At 42.9% G+C, this 26815-nt stretch overlaps 1 protein-coding gene across 2 annotated transcripts in view; it reads right to left on the bottom strand.

Moving 5' to 3' along the window:
• mrps31 (mitochondrial ribosomal protein S31) overlaps positions 1-9922 on the bottom strand; it is a 37279-nt gene extending 27357 nt beyond the window's left edge. The window contains exons 1-3 of one of the 2 annotated variants that reach the window (XM_069891730.1): positions 9760-9921; positions 4913-5224; positions 3545-3703 (exon numbers count right to left, since the gene is read on the bottom strand). In XM_069891730.1, the coding sequence (XP_069747831.1) occupies positions 3545-3703; positions 4913-5224; positions 9760-9851 (563 nt within the window). In that variant the 5' untranslated portion in view covers positions 9852-9921. Of the gene's footprint in view, positions 1-3544; positions 3704-4912; positions 5225-9759 lie in introns of both variants that reach the window. The other variant, XM_069891731.1, reaches the window with a different exon arrangement.
• Positions 9923-26815: the final 16893 nt, after the last annotated feature.

Genomic DNA, 26815 nt, shown 5'->3' on the forward strand with positions numbered 1-26815 from the left:
CTATCAAATAGCTAAGATGATATTAAAGCAGAACCTACTTATTCTTTTTTATATTAAATAATCCTTTTTTGATATTTGGCATAATCCTGGGATAAAGAGAATTAAAAAATTGTTTTTTTTGGTTCCTTTTTTCTGATTTTTGAACAAATGAAAGAGAAATACAATATACCAAATAATACTATTTCCTCATATTATCAGCTCAAATCATATTTAAAAAGGTAGGTGTGAATTTTAGACTTCAGGTGCAGAGTCAATTTGAATATTTAATAACTGATAGATTTATAGAGAAATTTATTACTAGCATGTATATAAAACGACAAGACACCATGCAGAAAAAGGAATTATATGTCAAAACAAAGGTGAGAGAGAGACATTAAAATATACAAATTCAAGAGGAGGTATGGTCAAGATTGTGTCATGAAAGTGAAACCAATACAATCAATGTTAGATATCAAATGGTACAATATAATTTTTCCACCAGCTATACTATACTCCATATAAATTACATGGTCTTAACTGAAATTGTTCTGTTAAAAGTTTCAGATGCAATAAGGAAATAGGAACTTTACTGCACGCAGATTGATTGTGGGGAAAAGTTGAAACATTTTGGGAAGATTTGAGTATATTAGTGGGATGAATTATGAAGATACAAATTCCAAAAGATCCCAGAATATTTTTGCTAGGTGATTTAGATGAAACAGACACTAAATGTAAGTTAGATAATTATCAACGAAAGTCTTTGAGTGTAACAATAGAAGTGAATGGCAGTAATGTGGAAGTCAGACAATACTGTAGGGTTGGATAGATGGTATATGGAAGTACAAAATTGTATACCATTAGAAAAAATTACTTATAATTTAAGGAATCAACCAGAAAACTTTGATAAGATCGGAGAACATATATGGATTTCGTTGATAAAAGCCCATCCATGTTGTCCATTACACACTCTCCTCCCAATTAATAGGTTTAAGATAGAATTAATATGTTAGAAAATATAGTGAATGCTATGTAATATATTCAGGTATGCTTTCTTTTTTTCTTTTTGGGGAGGAGGGGGGAGGGATGGGGGATAAAAACAAAATTATGTATCATTTTACATCGCTTTTATTATAATGTATTACTCAAGATGAAGAAATATATGTCTGTATTTGATGCAAATGGAAAACAGAATTTTCAAAACAAAAAATTTGTTCTGTAACATTCTCAGAGGAGCCTTTGAATGTTTTAATATGGTGAAGGCGCAGTACAAAATTCAGTGTGTTGTTTCGCATATTGTACAGCTAAATCTAAAGGTCCACTGGAACTATTATGTAACAAAATGTTGCACAAATCGGGAAGATATGAGATTTGTACACGATAGATACTATTTCTCATATGTTCAAACGGATTGATATTATTTACCATGCTTAGCGATTGAAAGGCCGCAAGCACTCATCTTCAACGTTAAAAGCACAGTGCAAGAATAAGGGAGTGTTATGGAAAAATGACCAACCAGGATATGAAAAATCTCAGTGTAATTTAAATAGCTTCATGTACAATCATTATTAATTTACATCTTAATCCATTAATTAATCACCATCATCTCCTCAAACCTGATCACCATCATCTCCTCAAACCTGATCACCATCATCTCCTCAAACCTGATCACCATCATCTCCTCAAACCTGATCACCATCATCTCCTCAAACCTGATCACCATCATCTCCTCAAACCTGATCACCATCATCTCCTCAAACCTGATCACCATCATCTCCTCAAACCTGATCACCATCATCTCCTCAAACCTGATCACCATCATCTCCTCAAACCTGATCACCATCATCTCCTCAAACCTGATCACCATCATCTCCTCAAACCTGATCACCATCATCTCCTCAAACCTGATCACCATCATCTCCTCAAACCTGATCACCATCATCTCCTCAAACCTGATCACCATCATCTCCTCAAACCTGATCACCATCATCTCCTCAAACCTGATCACCATCATCTCCTCAAACCTGATCACCATCATCTCCTCAAACCTGATCACCATCATCTCCTCAAACCTGATCACCATCATCTCCTCAAACCTGATCACCATCATCTCCTCAAACCTGATCACCATCATCTCCTCAAACCTGATCACCATCATCTCCTCAAACCTGATCACCATCATCTCCTCAAACCTGATCACCATCATCTCCTCAAACCTGATCACCATCATCTCCTCAAACCTGATCACCATCATCTCCTCAAACCTGATCACCATCATCTCCTCAAACCTGATCACCATCATCTCCTCAAACCTGATCACCATCATCTCCTCAAACCTGATCACCATCATCTCCTCAAACCTGATCACCATCATCTCCTCAAACCTGATCACCATCATCTCCTCAAACCTGATCACCATCATCTCCTCAAACCTGATCACCATCATCTCCTCAAACCTGATCACCATCATCTCCTCAAACCTGATCACCATCATCTCCTCCAAACTGATCACCAAACTCTAAGACCTGGGAATCAACACCCCACTGTGTCATTGGAACATCTCCACAGTCTCCATCAGTACCAGAGCACCACAGGGCTGAGTTCTTAGCCCCCTGCTCTACTCACTTTACACCCAAGAATGTGTAGCTCAGAACGACAACTCCATCTACAAATTCGCTGACGATACCACAGTGGTGGGTTGCATAAAAAAGACCGATGAGTCAATATACAAGAGGGAGATTTAAAAACTTGGCCGAATGGTACATCAACAATAACCTCGCACACAATGCCAAATCCAAGAGGCTGATTTTTGACTTCAGGAAGGAAAAAGCAAATGTGTATGAGCTAGTGTTTATTGGGGGGATCGGAGGTGGAGAGGGTGAGCAAACTTAAGTTCTTGGTTATCACTGTCTTGGAGGATCTTTCCTGGACCCAACACACTAATGGCATCATGAAAAAAGCATGACAGTGCCTCTACTTCCTCAGGAGTTTGCGAAGATTTGGTATGTCATGTGTGGTGGAAAGTGTGCTGACCAGCTGCATCGCAGTCTGGTATGGGACACCAATACCCCTGAGCGTAAAGCTAGGCAAAAGATAGTTGATACAGCCCAGGACATCACAAGCAAAACCCTCCCCACCATCAAGAACAGAGAAATCTAGAGGATCCACACCATCAAGCATATGCTCTTTTCTTGCTGCTACCATCAGGAAAGAGGTATAGGTGCCACAAGACTCGTTTCACCAGGTTCAGGAACAGCTGCTACCCCTCTTCAATCAGACTCTTCAACAACAAGGGACTCGCACAAAGACTTTTTTTCCACTTCCTTGTGCTTTTTTCCTCTTCTCTTTATTGAACAGTCAGTTGTTTACATTTGTTTATTTGTTTACATGAGTACAGTTTTTTTTGTTGCAGTACCAATAAGTGGTAATTCTGCCTGCCCTGCAGGAAAAATAATCTCAGGGATGTATGTGATGTCAATAAATCTGAAAAACATTTTTAGGCACACCATTTACAAATTATTTCACTCGGCACAATTATCCGATGCTCTTTCATTGATCCCTAACTTACCCAATGTTGCTGACGCCTCCATTCTTCTGCACTTCTGTTTCTGATTCATGCTTCCTGAGCTGCTTCAGCAGTTCTGACTCTATTTGTCCCTTGCTGTGGGGCATAGAAGATGCCACTGCTGAAGCTGCTGTGACTAGGTCTGGATTTAATGTCTTGTAACTAAAACATAGTTGCAAAAACAAACTAATTAGTAACAAATAATTAATTTGGGAACACAAGAAATAACAACATCATTGTTATGTTCTTAAACCTCTTGCCCTGAAAGCTTTAATTCCTGATGACAAGTAAGCAGCAGGTTAGCTGCTACAATGAGCCTCTGCATCTCAATAAGGGAGAGAAATATTAGCCAGTTATCGTCTCCTCATGGAATTATTAAAACATATTAGTAGAGGCCAGCTTATACATCATACATACCAAACAATAATATGAGTGCTTTAGGCTATCTCAATTCCAAGTTTTTAGGTGGCAGTTCCATCAGCACTCTCGCGGGTGTGTTGAGCAAATGTTCATGGGCCCATGAGGTAGCAATGGTTGAGTTTTAACTCTTCAACATTTTAAACATGTAAGCTTATGCTGGGCTGTGAGTGGCTCGAAACTGGCTGAAGGGGTACCAAATATCAAAACCAGGATGTGAGGGGATGCTGAAGGCATCGGAGGGTTCCTGATCGTGTCAGAGGTTCAGATCTGGAGCTCTGATTGCCAATGGTTTGGAATGGACTCTGTGTGGTTGAGGAGGCTGTGGAAGCGCTGGAGGTAAATCTATGGACACTCAGAGGGACTGTCTTTTGTTTTTCTTCCTCTGACTGTAAGAGGTGCTTCAGGCAATTTCTGCTGATGGTGAATCTTTCTTCCTCACAACAGGCAAAAGCAATTTTGTGTAATATGATGCGGTTTTATTACATGACAATAAATTGAATCTTGCATCTAAGTTCCATGTAAAATAGTCAATATATAACGTGAGAAAGCGCCAAGTTTGATCATAACCCAATTAGCTCACAACGACTTCATAATCAAACATCAATAAATTTGTTGTTCAAACATTTTCAACTCTGGAAAAAAAAACTAGGTTATTATTGTGTTGATAAGGCTGAGTCTTTAGTTACAATCGTAATTCTGAATTCATGGCATTTCATGGATTTCTAGTTCAGTAAAATCCCCGTTATCCAGAATTCAAGCAATTAGCAACCTCAAGCAACTGGCAAAAAAAAGTGAAAAAAATACAATAGTTTAAAATAGGTGCCCCTGGAAGTCAGTTTGACAATCCCACAACATGCAATCTCAAGCAACCGGCAAATTCACTTATCTGCCAACTAACAATCCCCACAGGTTCCGAATACTGGGGGTTTTACTGTATCTTTAATGTATTACCATTGATTTTCAATGTTTTTAGTGGCCTTCTGAAACATGCTGGTTGTACTTTCCATGCTTTCTGGCTCAGCATTGGTTTTCTCCCTCAGTTGCTCCCTTCTCAGGGCTTGGAACTTCCTTTTGGAACTGATGTCCACTTTCATTCCACCGATTATGTTCAACAGATCGTTTTTCCCTTGAGCAGCAGCTTCCTTCTTTTCTGTGCTTTCTTTCTGCTCTGGGGAAGCAGCATGCAGTGTTTCATCATCATTTCTGAGCATGGCAGAACCAGTGACGATGAGCCTTCGGCCTGTTCCATTCAGCAGACGCCAACTAAAAGAGGCAGAATTAATCAGAAACATTTCAACAAAGGTCAGTTTTTCCTTTATTCTCCCAGCCTAGTCTTTTTCTGGCCATCCCACCATTGGTTGCACAATAAGTTCTCCAGTTGATTTTGTTCTTTTTGTTTACTAATCTCATTTTAAATGGCAAATTAAAATGCTATTTTGCTGAGAAAAGTACATCGTTGTTTTAATGATGAAAAAATGGAGTCATCAGAATGTACGTCAAATTGAAATTTTAAGGTTCAAAGCACAATAAAGAGAACTTCGCTCTCTGGCATATAATACTGAGGGAATGAGGAAGAACAGAAGAAGCAATCCTTCTGGTGACAAGTGAAATCAAGTCTGGCAATTAGAAGTTGAGGTGCAAGTTGGAGATTCCATTCTATTCAAGTATTAGAAAAGGCCACTCATCCCAACACCACGTCTCATTTTGGAAGGCACTTCTGCAAATGTCCCGCATCGGACTTGTCAGCCACAAACGAGCCTGCAGCTGACGTGGACATTACCCCTCCACAAATCTTCGTCCGCGAAGCCAAGCCAAAGAAGAATGTTAGAAAGCTAAAATAAAAACCAAAAATTACTGAATTAAGAGGAAAATCAGGCATATTTTTAAATAAAAGGAACTGAGATAATGTTTCTTTGTTTCAAGGTATTTTTCTTCCACTACAGGGTTTTACTTTGCCTTAATATGACTCTAACTTCTAATCACTTTTCAATAAATGTTAGTTGCTTCCCTTCAAACCTTTTCCGTTTATATTTGACCAAAATGTGAAGACATTTATCGTGCTCCTTAGTTGTTGTAAACTGGGCAAGGAGACTTAATCGAACTGGCTCGAGAGGTTCCAAGTGATGTCATGATGTCACAATGCAATGACGTCATTTGAAACGCGTGGGGTTATAAGAAGCTGCGTGCAATTGTTTGAGAAAACGACTTTTACTGAACTTCGACTTGACTACCTCTGATCATTTTCTTGTTCTTCATTTCACACTGCGACACAGTTGCTACACCTTCCTGAACTACAGCAGACAGTGGTATTAAATTTCACACAGTACTTATCTTGTATTACACATTCATTGTGGTAAAATATCTCGACTTGCTTCACAAGAATATTGTCAGAAAAAATTTGACAGTGAGCATCAGGAAACACGAAAATAAACCTGAATGATTTTAGGGAGCCTCTTTAAAAATTAGGGCTTTAGAATCAACAGAGAAGGACATTCATTGGGTGATATCCACGACAGTTAAATGTGTAACCACCCACACAGGGCCAAAGAAAATCAGATGAACAAAGAACCAAAATGGGAAAACATTATGATTGGAGAAGTAAAGGTTGGAGAAGGGTTACGTAGATTTAAGATGTGTGACTTGGAGCCAATCCAGGTCAGTCAGAAGATGGCAGATGATTATGTTGAGGTTGTGGGCAGTGGAGTTTTAAATTAACTGATGCTTAGAGTGGAAGATCATTGTCCAGTAGCACACTGAAATGGGCAAATTTGGAAGTAACAAAAGCAAATTAAGAATTCAGAACATCAGCTGAAACAGACAGATGTATAGGAATTATTTTGGAGATGCGAGTGGATAGAGACCAAGACAGATACATGCCAGCTATGGCAGGGAGTGCAGCTTACAAAGCGAGGAGGAACGCTAGAGATGGATTTGATGCTTCGTTACCCGATGAGCTGAACACTTTCTATGCCCGCTTTCAGAAGAAGAACCAAACAATGCCTACTAGAATCCCTGAAAAAACTGAGGACCCTGTGATATCTCTGACAGCAACGTCAGAACATCATTCCAAGAGGTTGAACCCTTGCAAGACATCAGGCACTGTTGGAGTACTGAAAACCTGCATCAACCAACTAGCCAGAGTGCTCATAGACATATTGAAGTTCTCATTGCTGCCTGGTTTAAAAAAGCATCAATCATCCCTGCAGTAGCGTGAGCTGCCTCAATGACTACCGCCCAGTAGCACTAACTTCTACGGTGATGAAATGCTTTGAGAGGCTGGTCATGGCCAGAATTAACTTGCATCTAAGTAAAAATCTCAACCCACCTACAATCACTCCTTAGCAGATGCAATATTGCTGGCTCTCCACTCATCTCTGGTTCACCTCAAAAGGCAGCAATTCATACATACAGCTCCTCTTCATCGACTATAGCTGGGTCTTCAATATCATTATTTCCACAGTGCTGGTCAAGAAGCTACAAACTCTACGCCTCTGTGCCTCACTCTGCAACTGAATCTTTGACTTTCTCATTGGAAACATCTCCTCCTCACTGAATATCAACATAGGTACACCCCAAGGATGCGGGCTTAGCCCACTGCTCTACTCGTTATACACCCATGACTGTGTGGCCAGGTACAATTCTAATGTCATCTACAAGTTTACCGATGACACCACTGTTGTCAGCAGAATCACAAACATCAATGAGGTAGCGTAGAGGAGGGAGATAAATCAGCTTGATGAATGGTGTAACAACAACCTTGCACTCAGTGTCAGCAAAACCAAGGAGATGAATGTAGACTTCCTGAGGAAGTTATGAATACATGACATAGGACTCAGTAGTGGAGAGGTTCAAGAACTTCAAATTCCTGGGTGTCAACATCTCTGAAGATCTGTCCTGAAGCATCCACATTGATGTAATCACAAAGGCGGCTCACCAGCGGCTATACTTTGTGAGGAGTCTGAGGAGATTCAGTATGTCACTGAAGACTCTCATAAACTTCTACAGGTGTAATATAGAGAGGATTCTGACTGGTTCCATCACTTCCTGGTATGGAGACACAAACTCTCAGGACAAGAATAAACACCAGGGGAACGTTAACTCAGCCTGCGACATCAAGGGCACCAGACTTCACTCCATTGAGGACATCTACATAAGGCTGTGTCTTAAAAAAGTAACTTCTAACCTCAAAGACCCCCACCACCCAGGCCATACCCTCTTCACTCAGCTACCATCGGGAAAAGGTCCAAGAGCCTAAAGACGAGTACTCATCGGAACAAGGACAGTTTCTTCTCACCACCATTATTATTCCTGAATAATCAATGAACCAAAGAAACTGCTTTACTTTTCATGCACTGTCATTTTTATATAGCAGTTGTCACAAAATGTTTGAATTATATGACACTGCCATAAACACTGAATTTCATGACTTCTTCATGACAATAAATTCTGACAGTCACAAAGAAGAAGAATATCGGAATTACAGCTCAAAGTCTAAAATTTTGGTTATGTTTATTTATTTTTGCTATATAAATTACACTGTTTGACCTGATGAGTTTCTCCAGCACTGTGTTTTTACTAGAAATACTATGATCCACTTTCAATATGGTTCGGCTTTAGGCTATTACCAGGACGGATGATGGACTCATTGTTGACTGATGAAAAATGAAGTCGGGAACTAGCAACGTTATCGCCAAAATTTGCATCATCCTTCCCAATTACATTGGATGTGTCTAAAGGAAGTGATGTGTCAGTAAGCTTCTGAGGTCTATCTAATCGTGGACGGTAAGGCAGAGTGCGAATAATCCATAAGTAGAAGAAGCAACATGCAAATTACTGTTGTGGATCTTTAACAGAAGTCAAATACAGCTGCATCATCTGGACAAATTGACGATGTCCTCCTTAACAGATACCACAGCATCTTGAATAGAAAAGATGACTTAACCCCTATGTATGAGTGGCTTGTAGACTGAATGTTAAGGTGAACGCTTCATATTGCCAACCTTTAGTTGAATGTCATCCTCATAACACCAGGAACTGGCATAAGCTCCTTCCTCTTCCCTTTTCTCCTATTTCTACCTCCCTTGCCCTGTTCCCATCTCTCTTCATCCTGTACTTTCATCCACATCTTCTTCGAGTTTCCTCATCTCCCCTCCCTCCAGTCCCCCTCATCCCCCCTCCCTCCAGTCCCCCTCATCCCCCCTCCCTCCAGTCCCCCTCATCCCCCCTCCCTCCAGTCCCCCTCATCCCCCCTCCCTCCAGTCCCCCTCATCCCCCCCTCCCTCCAGTCCCCCTCATCCCCCCTCCCTCCAGTCCCCCTCATCCCCCCTCCCTCCAGTCCCCCTCATCCCCCCTCCCTCCAGTCCCCCTCATCCCCCCTCCCTCCAGTCCCCCTCATCCCCCCTCCCTCCAGTCCCCCTCATCCCCCCTCCCTCCAGTCCCCCTCATCCCCCCCTCCCTCCAGTCCCCCTCATCCCCCCTCCCTCCAGTCCCCCTCATCCCCCCTCCCTCCAGTCCCCCTCATCCCCCCCTCCCTCCAGTCCCCCTCATCCCCCCCTCCCTCCAGTCCCCCTCATCCCCCCAGTCCCCCTCATCCCCCCTCCCTCCAGTCCCCCTCATCCCCCCTCCCTCCAGTCCCCCTCATCCCCCCTCCCTCCAGTCCCCCTCATCCCCCCTCCCTCCAGTCCCCCTCATCCCCCCTCCCTCCAGTCCCCCTCATCCCCCCTCCCTCCAGTCCCCCTCATCCCCCCCTCCCTCCAGTCCCCCTCATCCCCCCCTCCCTCCAGTCCCCCTCATCCCACCTCAGCCGCCGGCCAGCCGTCTCCTCTCCGGGTGCTCGGATGGCCGGCCGGGCCGTCCCACGGTTGAACACCAGCATCGCCGCTCGCCGCATCGCTCAAAGCTCGAGAGAGCAAGGGTGTGCGGGGCGACCGCTCCGCTGTGCAACGCCGAGCGCGCTCCCCCGGAACACGGCCGGTGCACCAGAGTTCCGGCCTCACCCCGCGCTCCAACGACCAGGCACTGCCTGCTTTGTGGACGCAGAAATCACCTCTCCGTTCGGCAAGGACTTGTTTTTGAACACATCATTTGATTTGAATTAATGTGCAAAATGGCAAATTAAAGTTCAAATGCATTGGTACTCTCATGGCCACCCATTCTGCTTTAAATTTAGGAAAAGAAAATCTGCAGACAAAAAGGAGGTCAAACAGTGTCCTTCATGATGAAGGGCTCACACATGTGTCATTAATTCTGCTTTGAAGTATTCTTGGATGTTCAATATGACTATGCAACATTTAGTCACCATACCAAATAATATTCACCAATCAGATCGTTTTTCACTGTTCCTTACTGTGAGAGATAATAGAATATAGGTGTGAGGTGACAAAAGGCAAAGGAGGAAAAACCCAACACCCAACCCCAACCAACCAATTTTCCCTTGCAACCGCTGCAATCGTGTCTGCCTGTCCCGCATCGGACTGGTCAGCCACAAACGAGCCTGCAGCTGACGTGGACTTTTTACCCCCTCCATAAATCTTCGTCCGCGAAGCCAAGCCAAAGAAAGAATAGAATATAGGAAGTAAAGTTAGTATGAATGAAATAAGGAATACTGGGCTGGACTAGAGGAAGTTAAGTAAGTGCTGAGAGTAGGGATGAATTCCAATAAGAGTGTGAGAAACAGAAGTACTTTCACAGAAATTGCTCGAGACAAAAATTGAGAACAAAGAACATTTATTATACAACAATGCAAAGTTGGGTGCTTTCCCCTTACCCTGGGAATACGCACACATACTGGGGCTCACCCAACTTTTATACAGTTCATTTCAGTGTAGAGGTACCCTCCCCCCCCCCAACATTCTTCTGCCTCCTGGATAACTTTGTCTGCCTACATGCTGTTTCTGTGAACTTGGAGGACCAGGGGGGGTATCCTGTGGGTGTCCCATCATGTCATTGTCCTTATCACAAACCTGCCTTTGTCCTTATTCACACCTTCCCAACCCTCAGGGCTTACTGACTTCTTATATTGCAGAACTTGCTAATTCTGTCTCTTTCTTTCTTATCTTTGGCTTGGCTTCGCGGACGAAGTTATAGAGGGGGTAAATGTCCACGTCTGCTGCAGGCTCATTTGTGGCTGACAAGTCCGATGCGGGACAGGCAGACACGGACGAAGTCATAGAGGGGGTAAATGTCCACGTCAGCTGCAGGCTCGTTTGTGGCTGACAAGTCCGATGCGGGACAGGCAGACACGGTTGCAGCGGTTGCAGGGGAAAATTGGTTGGTTGGGGTTGGGTGTTGGGTTTTTCCTCCTTTGTCTTTATTCAGTGCGGTGGGCTCTGCGGTCTTCTTCAAAGGAGGTTGCTGCCCGCCGAACTGTGAGGTGCCAAGATGCACGGTTTGAGGCGATATCAGCCCACTGGCGGTGGTCAATGTGGCAGGCACATTCTGTCTAAGGCTTACTAATTACATATGTGGAACTTGCTGATTCTGTCTAAAAGGCTAGAAGACCCTTATCTTATTCAGACTAACTTTACTTCCTACATTCTATTAATCTATCCTTATCCTATCCATACTGGCTTTATTCATTACATATATATCCATACTAGCTTTCTTCAACTTTCATATTAGTTTTACTCATCTCTCACAAAGGGTTACGCAAGTATAATAGAATAAGGGTCTTATAGTGATAGAAAGAATTAGCAAGCAAGTTCTGCATATAGAATTAGTAAGTCCTGGGGGTTGAGATGTGTGAAAAGAACAAAGGCAGATTCATGAATAAGGACAATGACATGATGGGACCCAGACAGGATACCCCATGGTCTTTCAAGTTTACAAGAAAATGGACCTAGGCAGACAGAATTACCAAATGCCAAACCAATCCAGGAGGCAGAAGAATGTTAAGGGGGGGAGGGTACCTCTACACTGAAATGAACTGTATAAAAGTTGGGTGAGCCCCAGTATGTGTGTGGATTCCCATGGTAAGGGGAAGCACCCTACTTTGCACTGTTGTACAATAAATGTTCTTTGCTCTCAATTTTTGTCTCGAGCGAAATCTGTGAATGTACTTCTGTTTCTCACACTTACCTCATTTTCCACATGTCACTTTTGAGATTATAGAGGGGGAGTGATCCTCCTGACCTCTAGAGGGAGTGGGAGACTAGTTTGTTGTAGCTTCAAGATGGATGCTTCCACTCAGTTGTAAATTAATGCTATAGCTAATACAGAATCCAAGATTCTTTATGACCATATAAGAAACATGTGAGGTGGAACCCAACACCCAACCCCAACCCACCAATTTTCCCCTGCAACCGCTGCAATCGTGTCTGCCTGTCCCGCATCGGACTTGTCAGCCACAAACGAGCCTGCAGCTGACGTGGACTTTTTACCCCCTCCATAAATCTTCGTCCGCGAAGCCAAGCCAAAGAGAAAGAAGATAAGAAACATGACCTGGTACCAGCAGTGGAAGAAATGCTAGGAGTGTGCAGAGTGAGAATCAGTCAATAGCAGTAGAGAAATGGAAAGTGTGAAGTCTCCTGATGCTGAAAATTGGACTGGAAATGTTGATCACGAGTGGAGGTTGTTCAAACAAACATTCATGATGTACCTCCAAGTCATTGGACTCAATAGCAAACCTGATGTATGGAAGATTGCACTGTTCCTTACCCATGGTGGGAACTCAAGCACTAGAGGTTCTCAAAACTTTTTTTTTTGCTGAGGCAGCTGACCAGGGCAAGTTCGACAAGATTATCGAGATGTTTGATGAACACTATTCAACAAAGAAAAATGAAACGTTCGAGAGATATGTGTTTTACTTGTGCACGCAGCTGCAGGGAGAGCTTTGATACTTTTTAATGGACTTGATCAAATTGCGTTCAATATTATTGATAAGAAAGTGCGAGAGGCATTCCCAAAGCATAAATTAGTGAAGCTTCAAAGATTTTACATCTATCACATAGTGGATCAATATCAGAATAAAAATGAGATAACTTAACTTTAGACATGTGTATTCTACATACCTCCTTAAATTGTAACAGACAATGTCATTAACAAAATGAAGATTCATTAAATCAAATGAAGAGTGGTGTCCCGGTCCTCATATGAAAATGATATATTCAGATCCCATTCCCATTCATTCTTGATCCCAGTTACTGAGGCTATTCTTGGGTCCATCAAATATTGTAAATAATTAATATCTATCCACCATGGGAAAGCTTCAAATCAAAAAGTATATCAAGAACATTTATTTTGGGAATTCAAGGAAAATCAGAAAGTTTGGACTGAACAAAATACCTAATTTATAAGTATCTAAAAAGATGTCTAATAGGAAGTTTAAATTTTGCTGTCAATTGTTTGAGAGAAGCAAAATTATCTTGAACAAAAAAATCCTTGAAACTTTTTTATTCCTAATCTCTACCAGACCTTAAAATCCCTGTACCCTGTACAAAAACAAAGGCGAGAAATCAGACTGCTCAAACTACAGGGGAATCACGCTGCTCTCCATTGCAGGCAAAATCTTCGCTAGGATTCTCCTAAATAGAATAATACCTAGTGTCGCCGAGAATATTCTCCCAGAATCACAGTGCGGCTTTCGCGCAAACAGAGGAATTACTGACATGGTCTTTGCCCTCAGACAGCTCCAAGAAAAGTACAGAGAACAAAACAAAGGACTCTACATCACCTTTGTTGACCTCACCAAAGCCTTCGACACCGTGAGCAGGAAAGGGCTTTGGCAAATACTAGAGCGCATCGGATGCCCCCCAAAGTTCCTCAACATGGTTATCCAACTGCATGAAAACTAACAAGGTCGAGTCAGATACAGAAATGAGCTCTCTGAACCCTTCTCCATTAACAATGGCGTGAAGCAAGGCTGTGTTCTCGCACCAACCCTCTTTTCAATCTTCTTCAGCATGATGCTGAACCAAGCCATGAAAGACCTCAACAATGAAGACACTGTTTACATCCGGTACCGCGCGGATGGCAGTCTCTTCAATCTGAGGCACCTGCAAGCTCACACCAAGACACAAGAGAAACTTGTCCGTGAACTACTCTTTGCAGACGATGCCGCTTTAGTTGCCCATTCAGATCCAGCTCTTCAGCGCTTGACGTCCTGTTTTGCGGAAACTGCCAAAATGTTTGGCCTGGAAGTCAGCCTGAAGAAAACTGAGGTCCTCCATCAGCCAGCTCCCCACCATGACTACCAGCCCCCCCACATCTCCATCGGGCACACAAAACTCAAAACGGTCAACCAGTTTACCTATCTCGGCTGCACCATTTCATCAGATGCAAGGATCAACAACGAGATAGACAACAGACTCGCCAAGGCAAATAGCGCCTTTGGAAGACTACACAAAAGAGTCTAGAAAAACAACCAACTGAAAAACCTCACAAAGATAAGCGTATACAGAGCCGTTGTCATACCCACACTCCTGTTCAGCTCCGAATCATGGGTCCTCTACCGGCATCACCTACGGCTCCTAGAACGCTTCCACCAGCGTTGTCTCCACTCCATCCTCAAAATTCATTGGAGTGACTTCATCCCTAACATCGAAGTACTCGAGATGGCAGAGGCCAACAGCATCGAGTCCAAGCTGCTGAAGATCCAGCTGCGCTGGGTGGGTCACGTCTCCAGAATGGAGGACCATCGCCTTCCCAAGATCGTGTTATATGGCGAGCTCTCCACTGGCCACCGTGACAAAGGTGCACCAATGAAGAGGTACAAGGACTGCCTAAAGAAAGCTCTTGGTGCCTGCCACATTGAGCACCGCCAGTGGGCTGATATCACCTCAAACCGTGCATCTTGGCGCCTCACAGTTCAGCGGGCAGCAACCTCCTTTGAAGAAGACCGCAGAGCCCACCTCACTGACAAAAGACAAAGGAGGAAAAACCCAACACCCAACCCCAACCAACCAATTTTCCCCTGCAACTGCTGCAACCGTGTCTGCCTGTCCCGCATCGGACTTGTCAGCCACAATCGAGCCTGCAGCTGACGTGGACTTTTACCCCCTCCATAAATCTTCGTCCGCGAAGCCAAGCCAAAGAATCTTTCCACTACACCCTTAAATCTTCATTTTGCAGCAACAATTTTTAGTCTAGTGAGGAAGTAATCAACAATCTTAGTCTTTTGCATTAAGCCTTTAAATTCATAGGTGAGAAGCAAACTTTGCAAATATCTGTTCTGGATCATTTTTATCCACCTCTGTAAGCTCCCAGCTATTAAATAAGTCAAGGCCTTGCTCCCCTGTCCAGAGAAGTATATAACTGACCTTCTCCTCTGCTGTTGCATTTTTAAAATAGCTTTTGAATCCTAAATTTAAACAATTAGCAATGTCTTCAGCCTCCCAATCCATCACTGGGTGTTCTGCTGTTGCTCCGGCCACTTTTTTCAGTAATGTTTTTTCTCTTCTTCCCCTTTGTATTTCAGTGACTTACAATCAATTGTATAGCATTATTCTTGTTCTCTTATACTGCTACCACCATGTTATGTTTCTGTGTTACTTGGGAGGCTTCTTAAATAACTTAGAAATGCAAGGTTAGGGTTAGGGTTTGGGTTTGGGTTAAGGGTTAGGGTTAGGGTTCCGATAATGGTTTGTCCTGCTGACTCAGAAGAACATCTTATTCATCTTTCAACAGTTCAAAAGCAAAATGGCGCAAATGCTCGAAACAAATAAAAACAGCAAATGCTGGAAACACTCAGGAGATGAGGCAGCATCAGTGGAAAGAGAACCAGTGCCAACTTTTTTTTAATCAGAACCTCAGTGTTAATTCTCTTTCACTTTTCACACATGCTGCTTGATCTAAGGCAGGGGTGTCAAACTCAAATTCACGGAGGGCCAAAATTAAAAACTTGGACTAAGTCGAGGGCTGAACTAAATATTTATTGAAAATTTTCAACAACATCTGCATGTTTTCTCTTCTTTCAACATATGTAATGTTAAACTTTTTCTTATTAAAATAAATGTTTAATAATAGTTTTGGATAAACTCTTTCCAGAAGCATTAACAAATGAGAAATAAAATATTCAATAAATAATATTTCTCTATAGAGGATTTGTCAAATGTTGCTAGTGTGCTGTCGAATAGTAAAATCTGAGGGCTATTGAGAATGTGGGAGAATAACATGAATCCTGAAACAATCAAATGGGTGACTGATTGTGGGCATGAACTCTAGCAGGGTTATTTGCCATGCCCTTTTTCCATTGGTACAGATATCCTTTGATTTACACACTTTTCAAGTTTTATGCCTAATGAGCTTGTATCCAGGTGCAGGACCATTTTTAACCAGGAATATATTTATCACTGTGACATGAAACTATTGGAAGATCGTTTTATCCTGAGATTAAAGTTCATAATCCCTTACTCAGGCCTGTGTGCGGGAGGGCAGGGTTTGCAGGCAATCGGGTTGGACAACAACAATGCGGGGGCATCGGCTCTCGCTGCAGGGCGGCATCTCGGCGGATCAGCGGCCCCGTCACCGTGAGTCGCGGGTCGGCCTGCGGCAGGGAGGGGAGTGGGCAACAGACCTGGCGAGGTCAGGCCCCCCCTGAGTTGCTGCCGGACCCCCCTTGACCTGCTGAGTTTCTCCCGGATCCCCCTTTGACCTGCTGAGTTTCTCCCAGACCCCCCTTGACCTGCTGAGTTTCTCCCAGACCTCCCTTGACCTGCTGAGTTTCTCCCAGACCCCCCTTGACTTGCTGAGTTTCTCCCAGACCCCCTCCCCTTGACCTTCTGAGTTTCTCCCGGACCCCTCCCCCTTGACCTGCTGAGTTTCTCTCGGACCCGCCTTTGACCTGCTGAGTTTCTCCCAGACCTCCCTTGACCTGCTGAGTTTCTCCCAGACCCCCCTTGACTTGCTGAGTTTCTCCCAGACCCCCTCCCCTTGACCTTCTGAGTTTCTCCCGGACCCCTCCCCCTTGACCTGCTGAGTTTCTCTCGGACCCGCCTTTGACCTGCTGAGTTTCTCCCGGATCCCCCTTTGACCTGCTGAGTTTCTTCTGGATCCCCCTTTGACTGCTGAGTTTGTCCCGGACCCCCCTTGACCTGCTGAGTTTCTCCCAGACCTCCCTTGACCCGCTGAATTTCTCCCAGACCCCCCTTGACTTGCTGAGTTTCTCCCAGACCCCCTCCCCTTGACCTTCTGAGTTTCTCCCGGACCCCTCCCCCTTGACCTGCTGAGTTTCTCTCGGACCCCCCTTTGACCTGCTGAGTTTCTCCCAGACCTCCCTTGACCTGCTGAGTTTCTCCCAGACCCCCCTTGACTTGCTGAGTTTCTCCCAGACCCCCTCCCCTTGACCTTCTGAGTTTCTCCCGGACCCCTCCCCCTTGACCTGCTGAGTTTCTCTCGGACCCACCTTTGACCTGCTGAGTTTCTCCTGGATCCCCCTTTGACCTGCTGAGTTTCTTCTGGATCCCCCTTTGACTGCTGAGTTTGTCCCGGACCCCCCTTGACCTGCTGAGTTTCTCCCGGACCTCCCTTGACCTGCTGAGTTTCTCCCGGACCCCCCTTGACCTGCTGAGTTTCTCCCGGACCCCCTTTTCTTTCCGTGCCGGTGTCCCAGGACCTTTCCAGGGCAGTCTCCACGCTCAGGACAGCGCTGGGATCCCGGTCAGCGGTGGAGGAGCAGGTGAGCACGGCTAATCCCGATCCAGCCCACGCCACTCCCGAGATTGGCGGGGGGTTCCACCCTACCTGCCCGACCAGCCTCGCTCTCCACGTGTACTCCGGGCACCCGCCGCTGGTCCAGTGGGAAGGCCGGCGCCCCCATCGCCCGGCGGGGAGCCCCAATCTTCCCTCCAGCGTCCCGACTCCATCTGCAGCTCCAAGAAACGCTGTGCCACTGGGGTTCCGGGCGCTGGGAAGCGGCCTTGGCTTCCTCTGACACTGGCCAGGCCGCACTGCGGTGGGGGGGGGGTGGGCGGGGGGACACGACAGCGTGTTTATAAAACCACCCACCACTACTTTTCAAGGACCAGGATTTTTCTCTCTCTCTCTCTCTCACCCTGGGACACAGCGGTTACTGTGCATGCGCTATATTGGCGCGGCGGCCAGCGGGCCACCTCTAATACATTTTTGATATGATCTTGCGGGCCAAATTTGGCCCGCGGGCCAGAGTTTGACATGTGTGATCTAAGGTGTGACCCCAGAATGTTTTCTTTCATTTCAGAATTCTAACATCAGTAGGTTTTTTTTTATTTTCAGAGTTTGACAAAAGGTCATCGATTTGAAGTGCTATTTCTCCACAGATGAGTTTCTCCAGCATTATGTTTTTACTTCAACCATGGTGTCTAAAGATTTTTCTGTTTTACTTCAAGAGGAATTTTCAGCCCATTATCACATCACATTTTGAGGGACCTTGTCAGACCAAATTGGCTATGTAGTTTCTCACATTAGGACCATGTTTTTGAGTCATACAATTACTTAATTGGCTGTGAAGCATTTGAATTATCTCGAGGGCTTCTGCTGTCCATGTCCAGCATTTTCTGTTTTAATTTAATAATTTTTGAGGCTTCATTTCATCTTGTTTGGGTATTCATCTTGCAGAGAGCGCATTGTAAATTGTAAAATTGTCAGTATTAAACCCTTGTCATTTGTTGAAACAATTTCATTCCAAGTTAACCTGGAATAGGCTAAGTAGTATTTCCCTATCCCAAGATCAAATCTTCTGCGTCGAGCAGGTAGCTGCATAAAAATTCAGTTTACTATGAAACATGCCCATTTGCTGTGAAAGTATGAGTTATGTTAAAACAACTGTGATCCCAAAATTAATTCTTGGAGGACACTATTTCACACATTCTACAAGATCAAAACATATTCCCTTCTTGTGCCATCTTTCTTGTTTTTCTTGACTTCGTTGATTACATATTTTACTGAAGATAAAATACTACTTTATCAAACATTCCCCTGAATTTCACAATACCCATTTTTTGAATAGGGTGTGTTAAAATACTGGTTTTGGAAATAATTTATGAGCTGAATCAGTTGGCGAATACTGCCCATACATAGGAAATACTCTAATAATCATTAATGACTGATATATGTTTCCAAAATTTTATTCCGCAAAGGGAGGAGTAGCAGGAGAGGACACCCAACACTTGGGGTTAGGAGAACAATGTTGTTCCTCCTAGATCCTCAGTACTTTTATTAATTACAATTGGTTGGCATGAACAGCAACTAATTTATTTTTTGATTCTGATTACCAAGATAGACCACACTTGGAAGGCATTACAGTATTGAGTATTATATGTCAAAGCATTCATTAATGCCATGACCCTCTCAATGTCATTATTACAAAGGGACAAGGGTTATGTTATCAGGAACTCAGCCAATATTTATTCCTGAACTTACATCACTAAAGAGTCACACTTTGATGAAGGGCGCAAGCCTGAAACGTCGGTTATGTATTTTTACCTTTGCTATATAAAGGACATTGTTTGACCAGATGAGTTTCTCCAGCATTATGTTTTCACTTCAACCATGGGGTCTAAAGATTTTTCTGTTTTACTTCAAGAGGAATTTTCTGCCCATTATCACATCACATTTTGAGGGACCTTGTCAGACCAAATTGGCTATATAGTTTCTCACATTAGGACCATGTTTTTGAGTCAAACAATTACTTAATTGGCTGTGAAGCATTTGAATTATCTAGAGGGCTTCTGCATTTCTATTTTTCTTTAAACCCAGTTTCAATTTGGTTCATACCCTTAATTTGTTGATAACCCTCTTTCAATTTGTTACAGGTTTCTTACAATCTAGCAACCACAAAAACCATAGATGCTAGAATCCTGAGTAAACAAACAGAAGCTGGAGGGACCCAGAAGGTCGGGCAGCATCCATGGGTAGAAATCCCAGTTCATATTTTGGATTGAGACTCTTTATCAAGTTACATTTTGGTTTCTGCTCATTCTGAACTTTTGGATTCCTCTTTAGCCTTATGTATTCTGGTTTGCTTAACTTATATGGCTATCAGTTTTATTTATTTGGTTTTTTTTTCTTTGCTTTGACTTTTAATCTATTTACAGACATGCTTAATTTTTCTAAACAATCTTTTGAACTTTTTTTCCCTGATCGCTCCCTACTATGTTTCATCATGAAGCTTCAATGTACCATCCTCTAATCTATGATTTAAATACATTTCATTTTCTTTTAAAGTGATTGTTATTGGCAATAATCCTATTTAATCCCCCTTTCTAAGGAATTTTTCTTATTCTTCATGCGGTTACCCACAATGCAGTTTTAACTTTAATCCATGGCAAATACGTGGAATTATCTTCATTCACTTTTAATTACAAGCAGATATCCGGATTAGCTAACTGGGAATGTTATCCTAATCACTGTTAGGTTGTAAGAATTTAAAAATATAGGAATAAGTGTCACAATCTTATTTCAGTCTTAAGCAGATATCCATAAACAGATTGTGGCTGATTTTTAGAAGAAGGGTTTTGGTGCTATCTAATTACACCACTAGATCACCAGGGGTCATCCCATTGACCTTGTATATAAAGCAGCCCCGAGCTACAGTCTAGCCTTCCAGGTTTGTCTTGCAGAGAGACAAGACCTCTTAGTGTACATATTAGTTTATTAAAAGCTGTCTTATACTCACACTGCTGTTGTGGCTATTGTCAGTACAAGGGTGAGATGTTGTTACATAGAAACATAGAAGATAGGAGCAGGAGTAGGTCATTCGACCCTTTGAGCCTGCTCCGCCATTCAACAAGATCATGGCTGATCTTAAAGTTCAGTACCCCGTCCCCGCCTTCTCTCCGTAACCTTTAATACCCTTATACTGAAGAAATATATCTAATTCCCTCTGAAATATATTTAATGAACCTGCCTCTACTGCCCTCTGTGGCACTGAATTCCACAGATTCTCCACCCTCTGGGTAAAGAAATTCCTCCTCATCTCGGTCCTAAATGGTTTGCCTATTATCCTCCAACCATGGCCCCGGGTTCTGGATTTTCCCATCATTGGAAACATCCCATCTGCATCCATTCTGTCCAGTCCTGCCGGAATTTTATAGGTCTCTACGAGATCCCCTCTCAAACTTCTAAACTCCAGGGAGTACAATCCCAATTTGCGCAATCTTTCCTCATAAGTCATTCCTGCCATTCCAGATATCAGCCTGGTGAATCGCCTCTGCACTCCCTCCATTGCAAGAACATCCTTCCTTCGATAAGGTGACCAAAACTGCACACAATACTCCAGGTGTGGTCTCACCAAGGCCTTGTACAGCTGCAGTAAGGTATCCTTGTTCCTATACTCAAACCCTCTTGATATGAAGGCCAACATACCATTTGCCTTTTTAACCGCCTGCTGTACCTGCATGCTCGCCTTCAGAGACTGATGTACAGGTACCCCTAGGTCTCTCTGCACTTCCCCATCTCTTAATCTATTGCCATTCAAATAGTAATCTGCCCTCCGGTTTGTATTACCAAAGTGGATAACCTCACATTTATCCACAATGTAGTGCATTTGCCATGTATCTGCCCAGTCCCTCAATTTATCCAAATCACACTGGAGCTTCCTGACCCCCTCTTCCGTGCACACAACCCCTCCTAGCTTAGTGTCATCTGCAAATTTGGAGATATTACATCCAATCCCCTCATCCAGATCATTAATGTAAATTGTGAACAGCTGGGGTCCCAGTACAGATCCCTGTGGTACCCCACTGGTCACCGCCTGCCCCTCAGAAAATGAGCCATTTATCCCAACTCTCTGTCTTCTACCTGCCAGCCAGTTCTCAATCCACATCAATACTTTGCCCCCAATCCCATGAGCCTTGATTTTGGAAGCCAGTCGTTTATGCGAGACCTTATCGAAGGCCTTTTGGAAGTCCAGGTACATCACATCCACTGGCTCTCCCCCATCTATTTTACCTGTCACCATCTCAAAGAATTCCAATAGATTTGTCAAGCACGATTTACCTTTTGTAAGTCCATGTTGACTCCGTCCGATCCCTTCTCTGCTAGTCATATGCTCCGCTATTACATCCTTAATAATGGATTCCATCATTTTGCCCACTAGTGATGTAAGGCTCACCGGCCGATAATTCCCCGCTTTTTCTCTACCCCCCTTTTTAAATAGTGGGGAAACATTAGCTACCCTCCAATCCATGGGTACTGATCCTGAATCTATCGAGTTCTGGAAAATAATTCTTAAAGCATCTGCTATCTGAATGGCCACTTCCTTGAGTACCCGAGGATGTAGATTATCAGGCCCTTGGGATTTATCTGCCTTCAATCCCATCAATTTCCCCAAGACCATGTCCTTAGACATACTGATTTCTTTCAGTTCCTCCCTTGCATTAGTCTTTGTGTTTCCCAACATTCTTGGGAGGTTATTTGTATCCTCTCTTGTAAAAACAGAACTAAAGTAAGAATTTAATTGATCTGCCATTTCCTTATTCCCCATTATATATTCCCCTGATTCCGACTGCAAAGGACCTACTCTGGATTTCGCCAATCTTTTCCTCTTGACATATTTATAAAAGCTTTTGCAGTCGTTGAGTTTACAGGTTTGTGGGTTAGGCAGAACACCACCAGCCCCTCTTCTGTTCTCTTTGGGCTCCACTATCTGCAGTTCATGTGTTTCTCTTGAATTTAACAATTTCAGATGACCAACCTTTCCAGTTTATTTACTCAAAAGGTCATTAGCCTGCAATGTTAAATGTTTTTCCTCTCCACAGCATTTTCTTTCAATTCAGATTTCCAGCAACTGATGTGTTCCATTTCTCACAATTGCAGTGTTCTTTGTTCCCTCTCCACTTAATTTACAATGAAGGGTCTTCAACTTGAAATGTTAACTCTGTTCCTCTTTCACATCCTACCTGACCTGCTGAGGGTTTGCAGCATTCCACATTATTACTGACATTTTGTTTCTCTCCTTTTTTATCTCATACAAGTCTTCCATTCACATCAGCTGCCATGAACAAGTCTTCTTTGTTCTGTGGCAGAACATATATATAAATAGGTATGTTTTTGGGAGATAAATTAGGAAAGTTTTTTAGAATAGGCCACGTAAAAAACACTTTAAAACAGATCTTATTTAAAATACTAGAGCTCTGCCCCATGGTAGACGTATTGGCTCCAGAGCTTTTGCAAGAGCTTTTGAAGAGTGCTTAAGAGACTTCACTAATGGATTGTTGTTTACAAAAGGCAACAGATGAAAGACCATGCCGGAGCTGCTGCTGTCTAGAAGAGAACTTGCTGTTCTGAGAGGGTCAGGTGGTTTTGCAAGCAGAGAGAGTTAAACAGGCTTTCTCTCAGAGATAGACAGACACAGAGATCACTTGTACAGTGTTACAGCCAGCAGACAGCAGCTGGGACTGGAACAGGACAAGCTGGTATGCTTATGGAAAGCCCAGTTGTAATACGGCCTGGTCAAAGCCCATGTGTTTCAAGCAAGAGGAGAGGACTGGCAGTCTAATGTTTCACTTGGAATAAGTGAAACAAAAAGGAACTCTGTGATGAAAGAAAGAGGTTATCATCTGGAGAACCCTGAAGCAGCAAGTTTCGTCAGTAAGACTCTGAAGTGGCTGATAAAAAAGGAACAACAAATATCTCTCTGAAAACCAACAGGAACCTTCCTGAGCAGTAAGCATTTACCTTTCAAGCACCAAAGCCTGGTGAATGTTATAAAAAAACTTTATAGAAAAGTTATTTGGTTCACAGTCCAATATGACTTCTCATTCCTCCAAATTCACTTGTTGCAGACAATTCTTATACTGGGCACAGAATTTAACATTTATGAATTTTCAGAGAGGATCACTGGTGTCTCCCTCCCACCACAGCCCCCCCCAATCAACGACATCTATCAGGATTATGGTCTGAAGAGGGTTCGCAAAATCATTGAGGACCCCTTCCATCCCTGCACACAGCATCTTCCAGCTGCTCCCTTCAGGAAAGAGATTCAGGAGTATCATAGCCAGAAACACCGGTATGAGAAACAATTTCTTCCAATGGGCAGTGGGAATACTGAATAACTAATGAACTGCCCGTGACTCAACTATCTAATAAACAATAATATTTATTTGTACTGTGCACATGTATCATTTGTCTGTATGTGTATTATGTCTGCATGTGTGTTTGCAGGGTATTGCAGGAGCTCTGGAGAACACTGTTTTGACAGGTTGTATTTGGACTATCTGATGATAAATAAATGAACTTGTACATTAAATTGCCTCTGACTGATTCATTACTGCTTGGAAATTATATATTTTTTTTACCTCAAAATAAGAAAACAATGAATACCACTGACCAATGACAAGCAAAGAAATATCTTACCAGAGCAAATATGTTTCAGAAGTAGCTCTTTCAATGCTACTAATTTAAATCAGCTTCTTTCAAGGCCATGTGATTGTGCCACCTAGCCAGAAGTCATACGCTCTAGAAGTTTAAACTTTTGATTCCCTCCCTAAGTTGACGCAACACAGTTCTAGGAAATTGTTTAATGTCAACCCAGTATCTTGCATTTGGTCATCAGAATTACTCTGGTGCCAGGATAGACACTTAGCACTGGGCCAGGCACCAAATCCAGACACAGGAAAGTTGCTCTCAGCCAGCTGATCTGGGGGTCTGATTATATTTGGAGAGCTGCCCATCAAACTAGTAAGGCAACAGCTTGATGTGGAGACACAAAAAACTGAGATGTTGGAATCTGCATCTCCAAGAAGAACTCAGCAGATCAGGCAAGATCTGTCGGAAGTAAATGCACAGTCAATATTTAGGATGTTATCTGGACTAGATCTGAACACATGGTCATGTGCTCAACTCTCCATCACAAACCTTGGGTACATCTTTCCCTAAATGCAATTCAGATCCACCAGAGATGGCAGTACAGTGGTAAGTAGTTTGGAAGGATAGTTGTTGGGAGTCCTCAACACTGACTCCAAAACTCAGGAAGTCAGATGGCATCAGGTAATATATAGGCAAGGGATCTTACTTCAGATTACCAACTCCTGTCCTCCATCAGCTGATGAGTCAGATTCCTTCAAAATGAACAGCACCTGAAAGAGACACTGAATTCACTGGGAGTGTTGTTTACACAGGAATCAAAGAATTATTGAGGACACTTTGCATCCAGGACACAGCATCTATGACCTGTTACCACCAGGACGGAGGTAGAGGACCATCAAAAATCAGAACTGTCAGGCTGGGAACAGCTTCTTCCCACAGACTGCCAGATTGATGAACAACATCCTGTGACTGAGTAAATAATTCCTAAAACCTTTATATCTACAACACTTATTTTAAAATTTACTTTTATGTGTGTGTGTATATATATGATTATTATGTGCTGTGTATTATGTATGTATGTGTGTGGTCTGGAGAAACATTGTTTTGTCTGATTGAATAAGTACAATCAGATGAATAGGGCAGCATTGTTAACAGCGATTAGCATGACGCCAGCAACCTGTGTTCGAATCTAGCACTGTCTGTACAGAGTTTGTACATTCTCCACGTGTCTGCGTGGGTTTCCTCCAAGTGCTCTGGTTTCCACCCACCATTCAAAGCACATGGGGTTGTAGGTTCATTTGTTTGTAATTGGGTGGCATGGTTTTAAATTGCTGGAATCTGCTTCTACTGTGTTGTAAATAAAAAAAATAAAATATAATACCTGTAATAAAGTTAAAAAACCCAAATGTACTCTGCATGATGGTCTTTAATGTCCATCATCAAGAACAGCTTGGTAGTACCTCCACAGACTGGGCAACAGATTATGAGTGAACCAACATGAGAGAGAAGCCAACCTCACATATTCTTGCCAATTTCTTGTGGCCGATACACCTGTCCAGGAAAAATTGCAAATGTCAGAGAAAGAGGCAATACAGGAAACTGTAGGATGGTTAGGTTGGCAAGATTCTAGAATCCATTATTGAGGATGAGGTTTGGAGTACTTGAAAGCACAAGATGGACTGGTTCACTTGCTTTAATAAAGTAAGGAAATTTTCCTTAAAAAGATGTTTATGATTCTTTGTAATTGTAATACCAAGGTCAATGAATTGATTTCTAACAATCTTAAAAGGAGAACCAGCATACAGTAATGAAGGTGAGTTCAAGGGAAAAAAGTTCACTTTTATGCAAATGTAATCTATAAGCTGAAAACTGAATAAATTGTCAAAGTTATGACAACGGTGGTGGGGGGCGGGGGGGGGGATGGGATAAGGGGTTGAAATGAAAAGTCAAAGACCATATGCATAAAGAGAAACTTTATCCTCAATTCCCTTTCTCCATATCCCTGAAATATTCTTACACTCTAGAAATTCAATCGCTAATGGCTCAACAGCCAAATCAAAAAGCAGCATAGTTGTATAGTTTACTTCTGGAGAGATCTTGCTTGACAAACCTATTGGAATATTTTTCAAGGAAGTAACAAAGTAATGAGCAGGATGATAAAGGAGGGTTGGTGGATGTTGTTGTTTGGATTTTCACAAGGCATTTGACAAGGTGCTGCACATAAGGCTTCTAAACAAGGAAGGAGACCATAGTATTTCAGGAACGCTACCAGCATGAATAGCATATTAGCTGACTGCCAGAAGGCAAAGAAAGGGAATAAAAGAGGCCTCTTCTGGCTGGCTGGTGGTGATTTATAGTGTTCCACCGAGACTGGATTTGGGTGTGATACATTTCACTTTTTTAAAAAATTTTTTATTTTTCACACCATAAATCACAATAGCCATGATATACACTTTTTCTTTTTCACACATTTACAGTGACTTTTTCTCCCCCCCCCCCTCCTCCCAAGCCACCCCCCCACCCCCCCCCCTCATCCATTTTAGGTATACAATCTAGGTTGCATTAATTCAGTCAGACAATGTTGTCATTCAACAAAAATACACCAGAAATTCTACAGAGTTCATTCTTTTCTTC

The sequence above is a fragment of the Narcine bancroftii genome, chromosome 7 (genome assembly GCF_036971445.1).
Source record: "Narcine bancroftii isolate sNarBan1 chromosome 7, sNarBan1.hap1, whole genome shotgun sequence".
In the NCBI taxonomy this organism is placed as follows: Eukaryota; Metazoa; Chordata; class Chondrichthyes; order Torpediniformes; family Narcinidae; genus Narcine; species Narcine bancroftii.